The 18708-nt window shown below is 44.3% G+C and overlaps 1 protein-coding gene across 8 annotated transcripts in view; it reads right to left on the bottom strand.

Moving 5' to 3' along the window:
* LOC112982201 (CUGBP Elav-like family member 4) overlaps positions 1–18708 on the bottom strand; it is a 717445-nt gene that overhangs the window by 110370 nt on the left and 588367 nt on the right. For 4 of the 8 annotated variants that reach the window (XM_026098419.2, XM_026098415.2, XM_026098417.2 and 1 more), the window contains exon 4: positions 378–503. In XM_026098419.2, the coding sequence (XP_025954204.1) occupies positions 378–503 (126 nt within the window). Of the gene's footprint in view, positions 1–377; positions 507–18708 lie in introns of all 8 variants that reach the window. The other 4 variants (XM_026098418.2, XM_026098412.2, XM_026098416.2 and 1 more) reach the window with 1 other exon arrangement.

Here is an 18708-nt window from a genome sequence, read left to right on the forward strand (position 1 = left end):
CTTTGCTTAAAGAAAGAATAAGCCTATTTCCAGGGGAAAGAAATTCCCAACTTTCCTAGGGCAGATGAGGAAAGAAAGTCTTGCGAGGACGTGAAGGCCTTGAAAGGTGTTCAAAGGGAGGCTGTGCCCTGCAAGCTAGCAGCAACAGGGATGAGTTTGCATGCAGAGAGACAACTCATCAGAGGCATCTGTTTTTTTTGTTCTCATGCGAAAGTAGAGAGCGACCAGCAAAGAAATGGCCTCTCTTGGCAAATTTGACCCTTCCTAATGTAAGAGATGCTGTTCTGATAGCCACCTAGTGAATGGGAAATAATATATACACCAAGACCGGGTCCAGCTTGAAGATAAAGCCACTGTGTCACAAGCCATCATCTTACCTTTGCTGTTGCCATCGGGTCCCCGAAGGATTGTGCACTCCTCGATGTTGCCAAATGCCTCAAATAGCCTGCGCACGTCGTCTTCTGACTGCTGCTTATTGAGCATACCCACAAAGAGTTTTCTGTCTTCTGGAACAAAATAAAGAGATGCTTACCATATTTCAGGAGGGATGTGAAAGCCAAGATGGCTCAGTATCACATGCAAAAGAAACAGTGATTTCATTGAGGTGACATGTTTCAAAAGCTGCTAGTCAATTCAGGTGCCTGGCTCAAAACACCTTAACAACATCTGATTTTCAGTGAGTACTTGAAAATAATTTGGAGATTAAAAAAAAAAAAAAAAGGCCTCCAAAAACCCAGAGACAACTAAAAAGTTTTAATAGCTTCTGAAAATCTAGAGTCTTCCAAATCAGCTCTTTCTGCTCAATTTTTACAGTCAACTTGCAGGAACTGAAACAACAGCATTGCTTAGACTGCCATCCAAAACGAATGTAGATAAAGATGGCATATGTTATTTTTCAATTGGACTTTATTTCTATAAGTTAGTACCCCTCGCAGTACTATATAAATTGCAGAAAAAAAATGTTTAACATAAGCTGTTTTAAATCAGGAATGAATTAAATTTAACAGAAGCCACAGCCTGTAAATGAAGATTTGTCATTCATACCCACTCACAGACACATACCTACAAATTTGGATGATTTTTTTTTATATATATATTTAAAGTTCATTTGACATAAGCCAGAAGTTTTTGAAACATATATTGTTTTTTAAAACAGAAAGTTAACTTATATGAATACTAGTCTCTGAGATAGCTCAAGTAGGTGCTATTTCATGTGAAAGCAGAATGTGGTCTGCAGTAGATAATTGTATTTTGAATAAGGAAGGCTGTTTATACTTGGACTTATACCAAGTATGGAGAGCTTCAGTCCAGAACCAGAAGGAAAGGAACACCTTGAGAAAATGTTGGTGGAAATAGAGAGTAAACTGATGACCACCGAGTTGGTATAAAGATCACCAAGGGCCCTGAGTGATGCTTCTAGATCAGGTTTATGTTAAAAGCATCATGACTAGTACTACTACACCATTAAAAAAAATAAAAAAAAGAAATTTACATAGTTTACATCGTGTATGTAAACAGGCCATTTGCACATGATTCATAAATGTCTTATTTATCATTCATTAAACACTATGTAAATGTGTGAACCAAGAGTTTTTTTCAGAGCAGTTTACAGAGCAGATGTAACCAATTTGAATAAATATATGTAAATAAATAAAGAAATACTTTGATTTTTTTATTTATTTATTTTTAATGCACATGAACCTAAAGCTGAACAAAACATTGGTTTGCAACAACCCTTTTCTGGCTGACTAATTGGGTGATTTATGTCAGTTTTGTTCACCGAGAAATTGTTGGTGTAGACAATCTGTTCTGCTTCAACCAGTGTTTGATCAAAATTCCCCTCTCCAAGATGCACTTGCAAATTGGCAAATTATTTTTTAGCCTTGGATGAGGATAATTTTTCATGCAGTGGGTATCAAGTGAGGCTATTAGGAGCCTTCAGTCCTGCAATGGAGTTATCCACATGAACTAGAAGTGTACCACCCCTAGAAAACAGAGTTATGTTGCCTTCAGTTAGGCTGCTGAAATGGTAGGAAAAAAAAAAACAGGTTGAGGCTAAATACATATTTCTGATAGGGGAAAAAAAAAACCCAAGGATCAAAAGAAAACTTTTAAGGAACATGAGAGAAACTGTGGGATTGCATTCCGATTGAAAAGCTGAAAACAAGAAATCTGCCTACTTTATGCTGAACTGATTAGTTAACGAAGGGACTCTCTGAGGTCCTTGTGGGCAACACAGAGGTCAGGCTTCAATGATGCGTGCAGCCCTTTCTCACCCTGCGTAGGTTGTCCCCACCTCAAGAGAAGCAGCTTTGGACACCTCAAAGGCTCATTTTCTGGATGGATACATCCGTGAAATAAAAATGACATTGGCGATTAAGCTCAGTGAAGTGACTATGAGCCCCAAGAATTGCATCTGGGGAACCTGTATAATCCCCACAGGATTTTTTTTTTTCCTCAAAATGTTCTTGCCTGTGTTCTGCTGAATCTTTTTATAAAGGATTTGAGCAATTGTAATCCTGTAATGTCAAAGAATGGACTAAATAGTCAAAATACTCCCTGCAGGGAGCAGTCACAATGGGTCTGAGGAGCTTCCTGCATTTCTCTTCCCTTTTAGGCCAGGGCTAGACAAAGTCTTGGAGAAGGAGTTGAGTCCAAAGTCTAACTGGTTGGGCAGGTATCTGAGGAAAATTGCTCTGCAGAATGAGAACAGCTGCCCTGGAAAATGGGAGGCATTTTAGGATGGGGGCAGAGAGGTGGGAACAAGCTGGGAACACAATCCCCAAAAGGCTTTGCCTGGAAAGTTTATACCCAGTAAATACTTCCAGTGTCTGCTATATTGTACTTTATACAGTTTCCTCCGTGTGAAATGAGCTGTATCAGCAAAAACACTCCTATAGCACTGTAACTGTATTTTCACCGGGCCTTTTGCTAATGTAAATGTATCATTAAAAAAAAAAAAAAAAATCACATCCCTTCTCTGTCAGCAAAACTCTCTAGTGTGGAACTGGCCTGAAACTGCCTTGTCTGGTTTAGTTTATGCAAAGCTTAAACTGGGTGTGTTAGGAACTGCTTAATTTTATATTTTATTTTATTTTATTTTATTTTATTTTATTTTATCCCTCTCTCCTCTTTCTGCATCTCCCCAGGACACTGGGAGGGGTGACACCTGTCCCTGGAGCTGGCTGGCAGAAGACACTGGCCGGAGCGGAGGCGGGCAGCGGTTTTGTGAGCTGCCCACGAGGTGGCCATCCGACCATCAGGAACAGCCTCCGCAGAGGGCAAGGACCACCTTCCCAAGGTGATGCTGGTCCTGCCACTCCAGCGGAGGTAGCCGTAAGGGGACCCATTCCCAGCCCTGGCTGGAGATCACCTCCAGCGCTGTCTCCGAATTGGGTGTCCTCTCTCCTCCTGGAAAACCGTGCCTTCGGCTGTCAGGGGAATCATCTGTCACATCTGCGGTCTCAGAAATCTACGCGATCACACACACAGCTGATAAAAAATGAGTCAGTTTAACAAGCTTTTTTCTCTGAGATGTTCTTTTAACAAAACACTGGGTTTACCTTTCACATCCCAGCCCTGACAGGGAGCTCAGGAGTGTGTTTTAGCAATGCATCTTGCATGCCTTGGCTGGGAAGAGACAGGGAGGCCGGCCAGCCGCTGGGACCATTCAGCAAGTTCCTGATCTTGGCTAATGAGTTTTTCCCTTAATGGGTTTATGTGGAGCCTTTCACACTCTCAGTGCCCCCCCAAATCCGCTTTGCCAGATCCCAAACAAAAGGCTGACACATGATGCACCACAGCAACTACTTCCACTTTGTCAAATATGCCTGAAAAAGGCGCTGAAACTGCCAAAATGAAATGAAGAGTGGATGTGCTGGTCTCCGTGGGACATGTCGGCATGTGTATGCACACCACAAACACCCTCCACCAGGCTTGTCCAGCATCCTCTAACGAGAGCAGAGTTCAGCACATTGCTATACTATCATTTAGGCCCAACAGACTTGGCAGCTACATGCTACAGAAACCAAAAGTTTAGGTTGTACACAAGCCTGGAGCTGTCCCTGGGTCCTGTCATCCCTGAGCTCTGCCTGTCTGTAGGCTGTAGGGCCACATCCACCTGTACCACCCTGCTGAGCCCCACAGGTCCTCCTCCTTCAGCAAGAGACTGTCCCAAACTGTCACATCACAGGACTCACATCTTCAGATGTCAAATTCCACTGGGAAGACTTTGTCCCTTGTGCCCTCTATGACCACAGTCGATAATTTCATCCCTGTTTCAGCATCTGGAGACTGAGGGGTAAAAATCCTTCAGCTGAGACCAGGGCACCAGGGCAACAGAAACACACAATCCAGAAGGAGAACAGAAATGTCATTGTCAAGCTGTGGAACAGAAGCACAAAAAGAGGCCAGGCACAAGCCTATGGTCTGGGATACCCCAACATGAGCTCTGGTTATGGCTATGCGCTCTAGCCTAAGTTAGTCTAGGCACCCTCTGTGGTCAATGGAGAAAGACTGGTACCCCTCAGTACCATCCGGTGCATCTTACACAACAGAGGTGGACAGCCCTCGAGAGAAGCCTCTACCTCGTCCCTACAAGGGAAACTGACACAACAACTTACGTGGCCTGTCTAAGGTCAGGTGTGATGAAACCCTACTTACTCTACACAGCTTCCTTAAAGCCACGTGTGAGGTAGTGATTCACATTTCCTGAGCATCTCCCCTTTGCTTTTGTCTGGGCCTGTCAAAATTGGTCTATTACACATACCAGAGTGACAGTTTCTGTTTTTTATCTCATGGCCAAATTCTACTTTTCAGTGAAAAAACCTTGCTAGTCTGTCTGAAGAGGCAGCCCTTACCCCAGCAGCAGTCTGAGCAGTGACACGACCCCACAGTGGGGTGACTGAGCAAGGTGTCCACCTAGGCCTCTTCTCCCCACATTTTCTTTTTTCCTCATCAGTCCTTATCCATCCTGCCTGCTTGGCCCATGGACCTTTTGGGGTAGCAGATAATTATTTCTCTGTGCTGCTGTGCCCAGAAGGGCCCCAGAGGTTTTTGCTGATACACCATGAGGCCCTCACCGTAAGTGTCCTGAGGCAATCCCATAAAATAAAAAATACAGTTCATCTGTTTTTCCACAGCACAACCACAGCAACAACAGCATCCAGCACTCCTCATCCCTCCCAGGAAGACAGAGAAAGAAAGGCCTCAGCGACGGCAAACCAGAGTCCCCAAAATTTCAGACACGTTCCTTGGTGACATTTCCAATATTTCCATGAAACTAGGCCCCCCTTTTGCTCAAGGCCACAGTGGCTTGCTCGAATCAGGAAAAATTGGCTGCAAGGCATAGTTGTGAAGAAATGTAAGTTGTCAGATAAATATACAGTGTCTATAAATCTCCCTGGCTGTGTTTATATGAAACCTCAGCACCTTCCCCAGTGCAAATAGGGGTTAAATTATTCCCTGTTCTATTTGTATTTAAATGTTATGTTTCTATGATAAGCGTAAGGCAGAGGTGTCAGACGGGCCCAGCGAAGGAGATGGCACGCGTGAAAGGTGAAATAATAGAGTGTTGCAAACCAAGTGCCTAGAGGAGCCGGGAAGGGGGGACACAGGAGTGAGAGGGAGAGGAGGGAGGATGGGCACTAATTAAAGAGACAGAAGGGACAATGAGATGCAGGATGTTTGACCCTCTGCAGAGCAAAAGGACAAGAACAAGAATCACAGCAATTGTGGAGGGACTGGAGGAAAATTAGGGTCACTCACAGAGAGACATGACACAGGTTTGTGTTTATCCAGATAGCTCTCGCTAATGTATGTGTGTGCGTGGGGGTACATTTAGATAAGAGTATATAAATATACTTGTGTTCTTGTATTCCTCACGCAAGACAAAGAGGTTGAATCCTTGTATCAGGAAAGCGGAGTCCAGCCTTACCGTCTAGAATGGCACATCCAGGGCCTTGGAAATAAAGAGGGACACATCTACCACCTTTGTGGCCTGCGCTAATCAAGAGGGTGAACCAGAAGATCATCACAGACCCTTCTAGCTGTCAAACCTCTTACTCTAAAACCCAGGAGTTTCCCTAGGATTTTATCCCGAGTTCATTGACAGGGCATCACACACAGATAGTGTGCTGCTACATACAAGAACAAAACTTGTGTTTGCGTATTTCTGTAAGGGAATATGCATCTCCTACAAGCACATGACACTCACTGGAGCAGTTCTCAATGCTTTTTGGCTTTCTAAGCATCTGACCCAGGTTGCTGCACAGCTTCACTTCAGGAGGGATACCAGACACTAATTAATGCCATTATTCATTTATATAGTTAATAATTATTTGTCCCTATTGCTATTCCCCCCTTCTCAAACACTGCTTTCACACACAGTGAGGGAGCAGCTGCAGAGCTGGGATCCAGGTATGGCAGGGCCCTGAAGCTTATCTCCTCAGCACCATGAAAAAGTAACCACGCAGCCCACAGGCGTTTTGCCAACCAGGCATGGGTAAGAAGAAAATGATGGTGCCCCAGCTTGCGCGTCACAGCTATCAGAGAGGATGCAAGAGGCAGAATGGATCGTCCTTGTGTTTTTTTCCTGCCGCTCTCCCTACCAGTCTGCCTGTGGAGAGCAGAGAGAAGCCAGTGCTACAGGGTGCCTGTCCATGTGAGATGGACCAGGCTACCATGTAGCAAGGTCAGGAATGTGCCAAAGCCACGGAAGGGAAAAGGAGAGATAAACCCAGGGTATTTCTGGGGAAACTGTTCTGGGCAGAGCACCCCTGAAGCTGAGTTACCTTGTAGAGCTGTACAAGGCATCAGCATCAGGCCAAGGAGGAAACAAGGAGCTGCAGAGGGGAGGAGGGAGCCACAGGCACCTCCAAACATTACCAAAGTTTGGATTGAGGTCCAGCTCGGAACTGAAAATTGCTGGCTCAAACCCATTCCCTTCTTGAGCTGGAGTCCTCGGAAAGCCCCGCTCCCCTCAACCTGTGCTAACCAGGCAGATCAATAGGCTAAAAGCAGGGCATTTCCTGGGGCCCGGGCTGCACACTCCTATTGCCATTTTCACAGCAGTCCTACGGCTCTGTGATGATGATTACAGCCCTTTCCACAGGGGAAGCGATTACAAATTCTGTTGTAGCTAATTGTAAATTAGCTAATTATCTTCTCCATGGTACCTTGCTGGAAAATACATGAACCTTGTAAAATAGAGGTGTTTCAAAAATTAGGACGGGGGAAAAAAACAACAACCAAAAACCCAGCCCACTCCAGAAACAACAAAAACCTACCACTGCCTAACTTCAAACAATAGCAACCAGATCCTCTTTCCACCTGCACAGGCTTCTACTTCTACTTCTACTTCTCCCTTTTTCCTCTCCCTCTCCCCCTCCCTGTATCAAACAACACCCACAAGGGGCTAATTCTGCTGCAGGCTTTAGAATGTTTGCTGAGTTCACCTGTTCCTTACAGCTGGGTGTTGTGGGGCATCCCTAATCACATCTTAGCAGGAGTGATTTCTTTGCACTGATCTCTTCCCCTCCTCCCTCCCTAGTTTGGTTTTACTTAACAGATTCTTTATATCCCATACGTTAGCAGATATGATTGCACAGCTGCCGGTCTCCGACTGCTGGAGACAGAGGCTTTGAGACACTCAGACTAGAGAGAATAACAGCTAATCTGAACAGCTGTGTGATGGGGACAAGCGCAAATGAATATAAGCCCAGGTGTGGGAACATAATTCTCCCGCACAAAGAAGGAAGCTTCATCCCACAGGTGTGTTACTCTCCACTATTGCATCTGAAAAACTTAGTTTGAAGGATTTCTCTTATTTAATTGTTTGGCAGCACTCTGGGCCCTGACTTGGATGTGGATCCTACATACAGAGTACATGAACAGCTGTACAAGAGACAGAAGGTCTGTCTAGCTCAGTATGCTGCCTCTGACAACGGCCGGTTGTGTGTCTAGGAATGAATATAAAAACAGGGTAAGCAATTTTGTTAATCCCCTAAAATATTCTCTCAGACTCCGGTGCTCTGCAGTTTAGGGACTTCTGGAGTCTGAAGTGGTGTTTTTATATGTAATAGCTCTTTATGTATTTTTCTTTGATGTAATCATTCAGCTGGCTTTTGAACCCACGCGAACTATGAGCATCCACAATATCCTGCAGCAAGATATTCTGCAGCTTAATCACATGCTGTGTTAGGAACAGCTTCCTTTTGTTTATTTTGAGCATGTCATAGACTAGTTTCAATTGACAGGCCTTAGATCTTGTTTTTGGAAGAGAAACCACTCCTCATTCAGTTATGGGAGAGAGGGGATGCATAAGGATACACAACAGCTTGGCCAAAGCTCCTTTCTGTACGTTTCAGACTGGTATTCAGGACTCTTAAGTCTCATCTCAAGCCATGCTATGGATAGCACGGAAGGCACAGTCTCTTCTCCCTTAGTGTGATTTGTTATTTTTGGTAACAAAGAGATAGATGCCCATGTAGCTACTGTCAAAAAATATCTACAATACATCTCTGCCAAAGTCAAAAGCCTCTGCGGAGATACAGTCTACACAAATCATCCATTGCAAAAAGCAGCCTCAGTTTCCCCATCTGTGAAATAAATAGAATGGTGCTTTCGCCAGGAAAAACTGGGCACTGCTGAGGTTCATGGGTGTTTGCCATGAGCCAGGAACTTAGGGAGTTCTGGAAATAGTAATGAATGATAGCTGACAGACTGGTGGTCAGATCACTGGACCCTCTGATGGTTTCTGTCAGATCTAAGTGTTATTGCCCAGTGAGGCTCCCCCAGCTGCAGTCTCATGCAGTGGAGTCCATGGTGGGTGTAAGTCAAGGCAGGGTTTATCTCTGAATGAAAAGCCCTGCTTCTGCAAGTGGCAATGTGCATGGATCTTGGAGTAGAGTTCCTGGGGAAAACACTGTTATTTCTTGCAGTGGTGTGATTCCCCAAACAGTGATCCAGGCACAAGCATCCAAGAGAACACACGTGTTGGCTACCGTGCCCCAAGAGTGATTGGAAAGAAATATAACATGTTGGAAACTAGTGAACCCAAGGACTACGATTAAGTGAAATATGTCTGAGCCTGTTCACCAGCATTGCGGCCCACATCCATACTCTTATCCTAACCTATTCTAGCCTATCCTGTCCCACCTTCCAGAACAGAGATCTGTTTGAGAGAGGATTGGAAGAGGTCCTTGGTCCACACTAGTTGCTAAACCATGCCTAGAAATCTTTGGTAGAGCAGGCAAGTGAGCAGGATGGCTGAAGTGCAGACCTGGGACAGAAAATGGAAGGACATACAGAAAAAACTTCAGACAAGGGGCATTAACACTATCTGGACTTGACTGGCCTTCACACCTGTGGCAAGGCAGACCTGTTGTCTACCTGTACTGAAGTGAAATCCAACCTTACACCTACAGCCTCATTTAGACAGCTCAGATAAAACCACACTCAGGCTTCCTCTAAGTAGACAGATACAGGATAGGTTACAGACAATATTTGGGCAATAGGCCAAGCAAACCCTACGATGAAGAAATACCCTAAATGACTCTCTTAACAGCAGAATCTCCTTGTATAGCTGAGAATATTATAACCCCAAGACAAATATCAGCAGTTCTGACTTGCTGAACAGCACTGTAACAGCTGTCCATTGCCAAGAGATGCAATTCCCTGTGTAGATCTTAAATGACAGGTTTTATGGTGTTTGGTATTGAGCTGGGAACACAACTCACAACAGCCCACTTTATTGTAGCCGTTGCTTTAGGAAAGCGAGTGATGAGTACAGTCTAAGACCTGGTGCCATGCAAAGCACAGAGACTCTGCCTGATTTGTCCCTGGCAGATCATAACTCTTCCAAGTTTATTTGTTAGCTGGAATACTTCTCTGGATTATTTCTGAGAATGATTCTTGTTGCAGTGTTTTTTGAGAGAAGATTTAGGAGTCAAAGCCTGGCCTTTCTAAATTCCATGTATAGCTAAAACACCCTCTTTTCTTTTCTCCCTCCCTCCACAATAGGATGAATACCTGAATTCAAATTAGCTTTCCAATTGTGAAAAAAGTCTCACATCTTTCCCTATATGTTAGCAGCCTATGCTTACAGCTCCCATTTTCTGGGAACACCCCTGGCTACAAGCTGGTACACCAGAATATTCATGGGAGAAAACTGTCAAAAGAGAGCTAGCATCATAGTGCTGAGGTGTGCAGCTTTGCTGTAACTAAACTGTGCAGGACTTCCCATGACTGCTTGGTGGTCTTCCTCCTGGAACTCTGTGGATCTCTCCCAGGCCCAGCTTGATGAATTTCCTAAAGAAGGAGGTGAATGAGAAGACTGTCTTGTACTATCAAATGACACCTCAAATGAACACTGAATTACATCACACTTTTACATTCATCTTTCAGAGACAGCTCAGATTTGAATACAACTCCTACGGGAAGTTCTGGGGAATTTAACACATCTTAATTCCTATGTGTAACATCCTCTTTTTACTCTGTCGCAACACAAGGCTGGGGCTGAGCCTTAAGGGCCGTTTGGTTTTCACGCTCGTTCAGAGCAAAGCTTAGAAGATTCTTGACAAACTCCACAGGGTCAGTGGTGTCAAGGCTGGTATGTCAGGAAAATAAGTTTCAATTCCTAAACTCATCTCACTGGTGACCTGTCAGGGCTTTGAAACTCTTTCCAGAGGCCTAGAAGGCCACGACATTAATCCATGGTAGCACTCAAGCCTTGAGCACTGAGGACTGTTAGAACAGCAAAGACATGGGAAGAAAGAGGGGGTGGTGGGAAGGACATATTTTCTCTTGCAGGAGCTGTGACGACATTTCAGATCAAATTAAACTTCAGTTTTTAAAGACTTCAGTGGAGGTAATTGAAACACTTCCTCACAATTGCCTGAACCTAAGTGTTATCTCTTTTTTCCTCTGTATATCATCCCTTTTCCCCCAAGCCTGAGACAGCCCTGCACGGCCACAGCCTCCTTAATATTAAAGACGGTGATTAAATGGGATTCGCCAAAAGACAAAGGGCTGAAAACCTGCCAATTGTTAATCCCTCTTTCGCTGTGCTTAAAAATTCCATTTCCTTCATTTGAAGAAAGGTGGGGGGGAAGAAAAGAGAATTATACGCCTATGTCTAATTTAAATTCTGGCGTCGCGGGTCCTGTTCCCTTCTCCCTCTCTTGACGTCTGAATATATTCCTTTATTACCATTATTACAGCTTTCTGATTGCATTAAAATTCATCCACACGCTTCTCTCCACATTCCACTTTTCTTTTGCCAGTTTTTTTGCTAATTCCCTTTTTCTCTCCCCCCTTCCCTCCCCACTTTCGAATTATACAGAATGTCATTAAAGATCTCCACAAAATGCCTCAACTCCTTTCTCTCTTGCTTTTATAAACTTGCTGGCTTCCTTCCTCTCCATCCCTTCGTCTACAAACAAAGAAAATGAAGAAGGAGAGGCAAAAGAATACAGTAATAATAAAGGAATCCAAGCAGCATGTCTCATAGGTCTCAGTAACACCTCTCCTACATCACAGAGCTCTGGGCCTAATGCTAACTTCAGTTATGAAACTGTATTTCACACAGAAGTTTTGTGTATTATTTGTTTGAAGCTTGTACCTGGAATCCAGCTAAAATCAGAGTGGAAGTGTGGCGGGCTGTGTATGTAAGCATGGAAAGAGACAGTCCTGCCTGTAACTATAAGCATAAAAATAGGAAGGTTGGAGGTAGAGTACAATTTCATCCTGCTTTACAGAGCAAGAGCTGAAACCTTGTGAGGATTTGCCTATGGAAGTGGACAGCAGAGCTGGGCACAGCGTATGCAGGCCCAGTTACAGGTGGTTACTTCAAGACCTGAACTTAAATGGGATCAACCCTCTGAATTCTTCATACATTGCACTGATTGCATACAAGGTCTTAAAAGTGCCCCATTTTATCTGCACAAGACAGACCACCCAAAAAGAAGATGTATCTTTGCTTAAGTCAGCCCCCTGGACCTAGAAGTCCCAATCTGGGGATTTTGTAAGAAAAATGAAGGTGAGAATCGGACCCTTTCCCTATGCAGAATGCCATCTCCTTTACAGGCAGGTAAACTATATGGTGAGGGCAGGTACTTAACCCCAGTGTGGTCATGTTAGGGTGATGGATCCCCCTTAACTGTCCTTGTGACTGTTCCTAGCCCAGTTGTGAGGAACAAGCTGCTGCTGTGAATCTCTTCTGTTCACTCTCTCCAGCTCTTCATAGGGTGCCTAAGTGGTTTTGTGTTTGTTTTTATTATTTTCATTGCTTTCACCCTCAATTACACTGATATAATGAAATGACAGAAACTGGATGAAAAATGGAATTTTCTTTCTATGAGAAATACCGATGTCTCAAAAAATGTGCTTCCACTTTGAATTGGAGAGGCCAAAGTTCTTGTGAAATGGAAATTTTTCAGTTGTGAAATGTTACAAGGTTTTGTCTCAAATGAGTAAAAAGGCTTTGTCTTAGTAGCCTCAAAATATATACGATATAAAGCAGAATGGCTGTGATTTTCAACCAGACAAAAGAGAGTACATCTTCACATACTATATGAATAAAGTGAAGAAGTTTCTATTACCATATGTTGTTGAAGGCAAAAGTTATCAACTGGCTCCGAAGGGAATGAGACAGGTTAGTGGTGACTATGTCTACTGACTACTATTAAACACAAGGATCCAGATGCAAAATCTTAGAAGGTCCCTGAACCTATGCATGCTGGAAGGTGGAGGGTATTAGGGGAAGAGTGACTCTTTATAAAAATTCCTGTTCTTATTCTTTCTAATGGGCACTGCTGGAGCAGAGGACTCTGGATTAAACAAACCTTTGGTCTAACCCAGAATGGAAGCTCTTATGTTCTCAGTGTTTTAATACAGTACAAACTTGAAACAAAATTAATGAAAACAATTCAGTTAAAATGACAGGTTTGTACCTCCTGAAATGAGGACTGAATGCATTAATTGCAAAAAAATGTCCCCTGGCAAAAATCTCATTGAAACGGACCTGTTCCAGGGGAACGTTTTACCTTTTAAAAAGCCACACATTTGGATAGCTAACCGTTCCTTTGAAAAGGCTTTGGCCAGCTCAACAAATGACCCAGGAAACAAATGGATCTGTTTTGGGATGCTGTCTGGCAGAATCTGACCTGACTTTGCTGCACACTCATTTAAACCATTACCCCAAGGAGTGTATGCAAAGGAACATTATATTCCGGTGATCCTACACCAATGCCTGGAATAAACATTGGGTATTCAGTTAGAACTAAAGCTTATAGAAGTTAATGAAAAAGAGTGCCACAGAGTTTTGCAGCCTTTGGATCAGACCCTCAATTTGCTGAACTGCCGTTCAGTGTGTTCCTACCACTGCTGCTGGTAACACACCTCCCAGGCAGATGCCTCCTCATGCAGGATGGCATATTTGACCTGTGCCAAGCTACATCTGGTGAGGACAGAGCAGAAGAATAGCAGAGCTTGAACAATGCTCATCACACCTTTGGTGTGCTTCGATTTGAGCATCTGTATATATGCTTGCATCTTGCCGGGCTTTGTTAGTATTTCAGGGAATCAAAAGCAACGATGGATTTGTTGTTCCCCCAGGAAAGACCTGGATGCTGGATCTGTCATTAGGATGCACCTAGATGCCCTCATTTTTTTTTCATTGTATATTTCCCTGATTCTATATCTTTTCTTAGCCTCCTTTCACCACTCCATTGCAATAAGCAATAGAAAAAAACTCCTTGAAATCCCCAGCACAGGCAAAACTCAGCCTTTCCCTGCACAGATGGGGAGGACTTTCCTGCAAGCCTGATCCCAGCTTTTAAAACAGCAGTGCAGACCAGTGAGGCAAAGAGGGAAAACTGTGCCCAGTTGGGCGGCATGGCCCAAAATGCGCTAGCAGCAACAATGCAGAAGGTGTGATAAAATTTGTACCAACACACCGATGGACACAGAGGAATGTTTTTTTAGTGAAATCAATGATTTACACACACCATGGCTGGAAGCAAGGCCTGCTGGAAGCAAAAAAAAGACACCCGTAGCTGTGGGATCCTGTACACCCCAGCCTGGAGCCCCCCAAGCACTTTGTCTCTCTGGATTTGGGCTCGTTTCAGACTCAGGGGAGAACCATCCCACTCAGCAGATTGAGTTGAAGATCTCTTCTGTCGCTGGGGAGAGCGAGATTCCTTTGATGTCACTTAACAACCCACTACAAACGCTTTATTGAAGATTATTTCTTTCACTCCTCCCTCTCGCCCCCCCCAACTTTCAACTCTGACTGTCTTTAAATGCCACTGTCATTTCCATCCGCTGACAGAGCTCTTTAACTGCTGTGCCGAATGGCATTCGCTAAAACCAACTAATAGAGGGAAATGAGGTTAACCTTTAAGAAAGGTGAAAACGAGCCGGGTGCTATGCCAGCAGTAAAGAGCAGTTCATAAACAGGCCTCTTGCTGCAGAGGCAGTTTGCTGCGGGCCCCAGCATTCCCGCTAGCTCTGTCTGCTGGGAGGTTTCAGAGGGGGTTTTGGGAGGCAGGAGACATGGGACCCCGTGGTGGCACAGTGACTCCGGCCGCACAGTTGTGGCAGGACTGGTGGGATCTCAGGCTGCGCCGACTGGGATCCGTCTGAGGACTGGGGCTTTGTGAGGTTTAGCTGGCCCTGCAAAGACAGGCTCATGGCTCTGATCTTGGCTGCTGCCATCTGAGCTCACAGCACATTTGCATTGGCAGTAGCGGACTCACACGACGTGTTGTTTGTGAATACACACCCACTCATTCAACCACTCTGACAGCAGCAGAGCTGTGCTCCACTGTTTTCTTCCCTAAGATGCAGGGAGATGGGAGTGCTTTGGGCCAAATCCTGTTTTGCCTGTCTCCCTATTCAGTTCCTTATTTTCAATGGTCTTCTAAAGTTCCTCGCAGCTCAGTACTATACCACCTACCGTCTGCTACTGATGGACTTAAGGCTCTGCTTCAGTAAAGGTGGTATTGCTGGCCATCTGGTCTCTCTATAAGCGCCTTCTTGATCGTCTCCTTCTGTATGGAAACAGCTGTCTGCAGAAACCTCTAAAGGAGTGGTTTTGTCCTTTTGAGCCTAATGTAATAGCCTCCCTCTTTGTCTAGGAGCTGGACAAAATCTTGGCTTTCAACTGAAATGTAGTCCTACGTGCAACATTCCCATACTTCTGCCCTGAGACTCCGTATCATGCAACTCACAATGGAGAGAGACCTGCGAGAGCAGAGGACCAGACAGCATGTGCTTCCACACACTAATTGCAAGGAGACGGGTTTCTCTTAGACTACAAAGAAAATGAACAACAGGTGGATCTTACAGGAGGGTGCTCACAAATTTGGGTATCAGAGGAAGGAGAGGCAGCAGAATGCCATGATAGGAATAAAGGAGATGTCTGAGAAGTACTGTTCTGGTGTCAGAGCTAACTTCATCTAAATTTAATTAGACCAGAGAACCAGAAGTATGCATCTACTGCCACCGGCTATATTAACAACCACTGGCAATACAGGAGTAAATCCATATGAAGTTGGGATGTTGGTCTCCTGTTTCTGGTCAGTTTTCTCCATTCAGTTGATACATCTCTATTTGTACAAGAAGGGACTGAAGTAGGTGGCCTATCTTTCCCCCTGCACAATACTAACCACAGTATTGCCTTCCTCTTGCCGTGGCAAATTATCCATGCTAAAAGTACTTGAAACAGGAAACTATACTGCTGGACCAAACAATCAGTAGTTCTAAACCTACACAGCTTCTTGAAACAAGATCTTCAGCAGCTGCAAAACACCAATACATCCATGTATCATGCAGTGAATTACTTCTCCCACCAACACAGCCATGACCGTATCAGCAAATATAAAAGCCAGTTATACTGCTCCTGCCTGAGATTACTAGCTGAAGAAATTAATTCCCTCATCCAGGGCAAAATCTGAGTCTCAAAAATGCCAGTTTGCTGCTACTGGAACTTCACAGTCTACATGGGAAAACATATTCTTCAGTAGGCTCTTTCCCCCTCAGATCGCATCACCATTAATATTGCTTTTTGGGTGGTGTGGAGAGAGAAAGGCTGCACAAACCAGATTTGAACCTGACTCTGGTCCCTGTTGCTGCAATAGTACTGAACTGTGCTAAGGGGAGTCATCTCTTCCCTTCATCAGTAGCAAGGACTCAGAGACACAGAGACTGAGAGCGAAGGTGCTGTTTTATAGCAACCCTTTTCTGAGCTTGAGAGCTCACTGCGCTATTATTTCCCCCTTTTTCCATCATTTCAGGCCTTTCTGTGTTTCATGTTTGGCCCTCGGCAGGCTGAGAGACGTGCTGACAAGTTGTAACTTTCACTCGGCTCTGCGAGGGCTTTGTTCTCTGCGTGCATGGCACAGACTGGCTTCCTCTTTCGAAATGTGACAGCGAGCGATAACATTGACACAGAGAGCCAGCGCGTGGTCTCGGCACGCTCCCTATGCTAAAGACCCTCTCTAGCGATCTGCCGCATCAGTCAGGAAGCAAAGATGGGCATCACCCAGATAAAACCTAGTAGCAATGACCCCCCTATTCTTTCCAAAAACTCCCTTCACCCCAAGCTGGTCATAGACCCATAGGGCTTATGACCAAAAAGGACTTTTCATGATCCAGTCTTTCCTCCTATATGCTGGAGACTCCCACAAAGCTGTCCTCAAGGAGCCTTCTATGCCACCATGCAGAGGCTGGACCATCATGCCTAAGCCCTTTTGCCTCTGCTCTGTAGGGATCCCAGTACTTTATATTTTGGCTGAAATGTGTGTCCCAGAGAGGGGTAAAGTCCTACTATGAAGACACCAGGGAGAGCAACCATCAGCATCATAGTCACTCTGTTTTAAAGTGTATCTTCCTGTAACAAGAGACTGTCTCTGATTTCTGACTTAAATATGTTTGGCATCACATTCAAATTAGAAAAGTTTCAGAGAAAAATTCAGACTTTCTTCAATAGATTAAAGTACTCTTTACTGTCTCGGCTTTTCTGCCACTAAAGGTACTTCCGTAAACACCGAAGTCACTCGGACTTCTCTGAGGCAAGGATGGACACAAAACTCAAGCCTGTCATTTTGAGGCATCTGTTTCACTTACATAAACCTTTTCCAAATCTTTTACAATGTTTTAAAGGTGGACGCTAGACTGGAATCACTTTGTCAGTGTAGTCCCTGCCAACGCCACCCACTAAAAAATTATCCTCGTTCTCCAGTTTCCTTGTTTATACAGCAAGGGGTCCCATTAGACAGTTTTGCCCACCACCATGCTGGGAGCTAGTGTTGACTCCCTCAGCCATGCCAACACTTTTCTAGGTCATTATCTAGGTACTTTTCTAGGTCACTGTCTTATGAAATATAACCCCTCATATACTTATGATATATAACCTCTTATTCTGTAGGCCTGGTTATTTTCTCCATGAGTCAGCTTAGATTTGGTCTGCAGAAACACATAATGCTTCATCCAGCCAAAGCTGGTTCAGAGTGACCTAAGTGGCACAGATGACTCTGTATCAGAGTCCTGTCCTTACTATTTTTCATTTTGTGTTATCCACAGATTTTATCAGCCAGGATATTTAATTCCACATCATTCATGACAATACTGACTAGCATCAGAGCTGGTACTGATCTGTGCAGAACCCTGCTACAAATACCCTCACTCTATCATGCTTCCTCTTTGACAACCGCATTTTGAGATTTGTCCATTACCCACTACTTAATCCATTTAATAAGGCCCTCTTGAATGCTGTACACAGCAGGAACTACAGGAAAGTTCCAATTCTAGACATCCAACCTTTGCAGCTCATGATAGTTTTTATTGATAAGGAAAACTCAATCAGACAGTTTTGCCAAAGGGAAGATAGGATCTCAAAGACACATAGCCCCTCTCCCACCCTCCCTTGCCTCTGGATTTGTTCCTCCTCGGAGGTTGAACAGCGGACCTTCACCTCTGTTGCAGCAAGTTCTCTAACACTGGTATTAAAGGAATATTGTATTTTACTAAATATGGGCAGTGTTCTCCATATATTGCCAGAAAAGCTGGGCATAGTCCTTAGCTGTGTCTATTCCTCTCTCTTGGTAGTTACTGATTATTGCCAATTGCTGGCTTACTGACAGCTTGTGTCTGCTGTGCATGTGTAGGCATTACCTATGCAAATGCGGTGATTTAACTAGCACAAGAAGGACCCTATTCTCCTCTATTATGCCAAGAGCCTTGCCATTATTACATCTCTCGGACCCTGGAATGAAATACCCTCTAGAAGATTGCCCCACAGAGGGTGTGAGAACTGGAGAGACCAGCAGCTAAAGGAAAACAAAGTCACATTTCTGTAGATTCATGCAAGGGGAAACATATGACATTTTTTTCCATTCCCTACCTCAACATCTTTTTCCTGGGAGCAGAAGTGATTGTATTCAACGTACTCAGAGATCTCCCTGCACAGTGAAGCAATGTAAGGCAATAGGATTCTCAGTATTTGGTTTCCCTGAACATTTCTCTGAGCTAGAAACAAAGCCCAAGTCCCAGGTGGGATGACATTTATTTAGCATACGTAATGTTAACTAAAACAAAGTCAGGGAACATGCACTGAACTCTACCTTGACTGTCTCACTGTTTAACTATTGGCTTGCTCTGGCTCATTTTTAACCTGTGCCCAGCCATCCTTGTCCTATACAAACACCC

This window comes from Dromaius novaehollandiae, chromosome W (genome assembly GCF_036370855.1).
Source record: "Dromaius novaehollandiae isolate bDroNov1 chromosome W, bDroNov1.hap1, whole genome shotgun sequence".
NCBI classification, from domain to species: Eukaryota; Metazoa; Chordata; class Aves; order Casuariiformes; family Dromaiidae; genus Dromaius; species Dromaius novaehollandiae.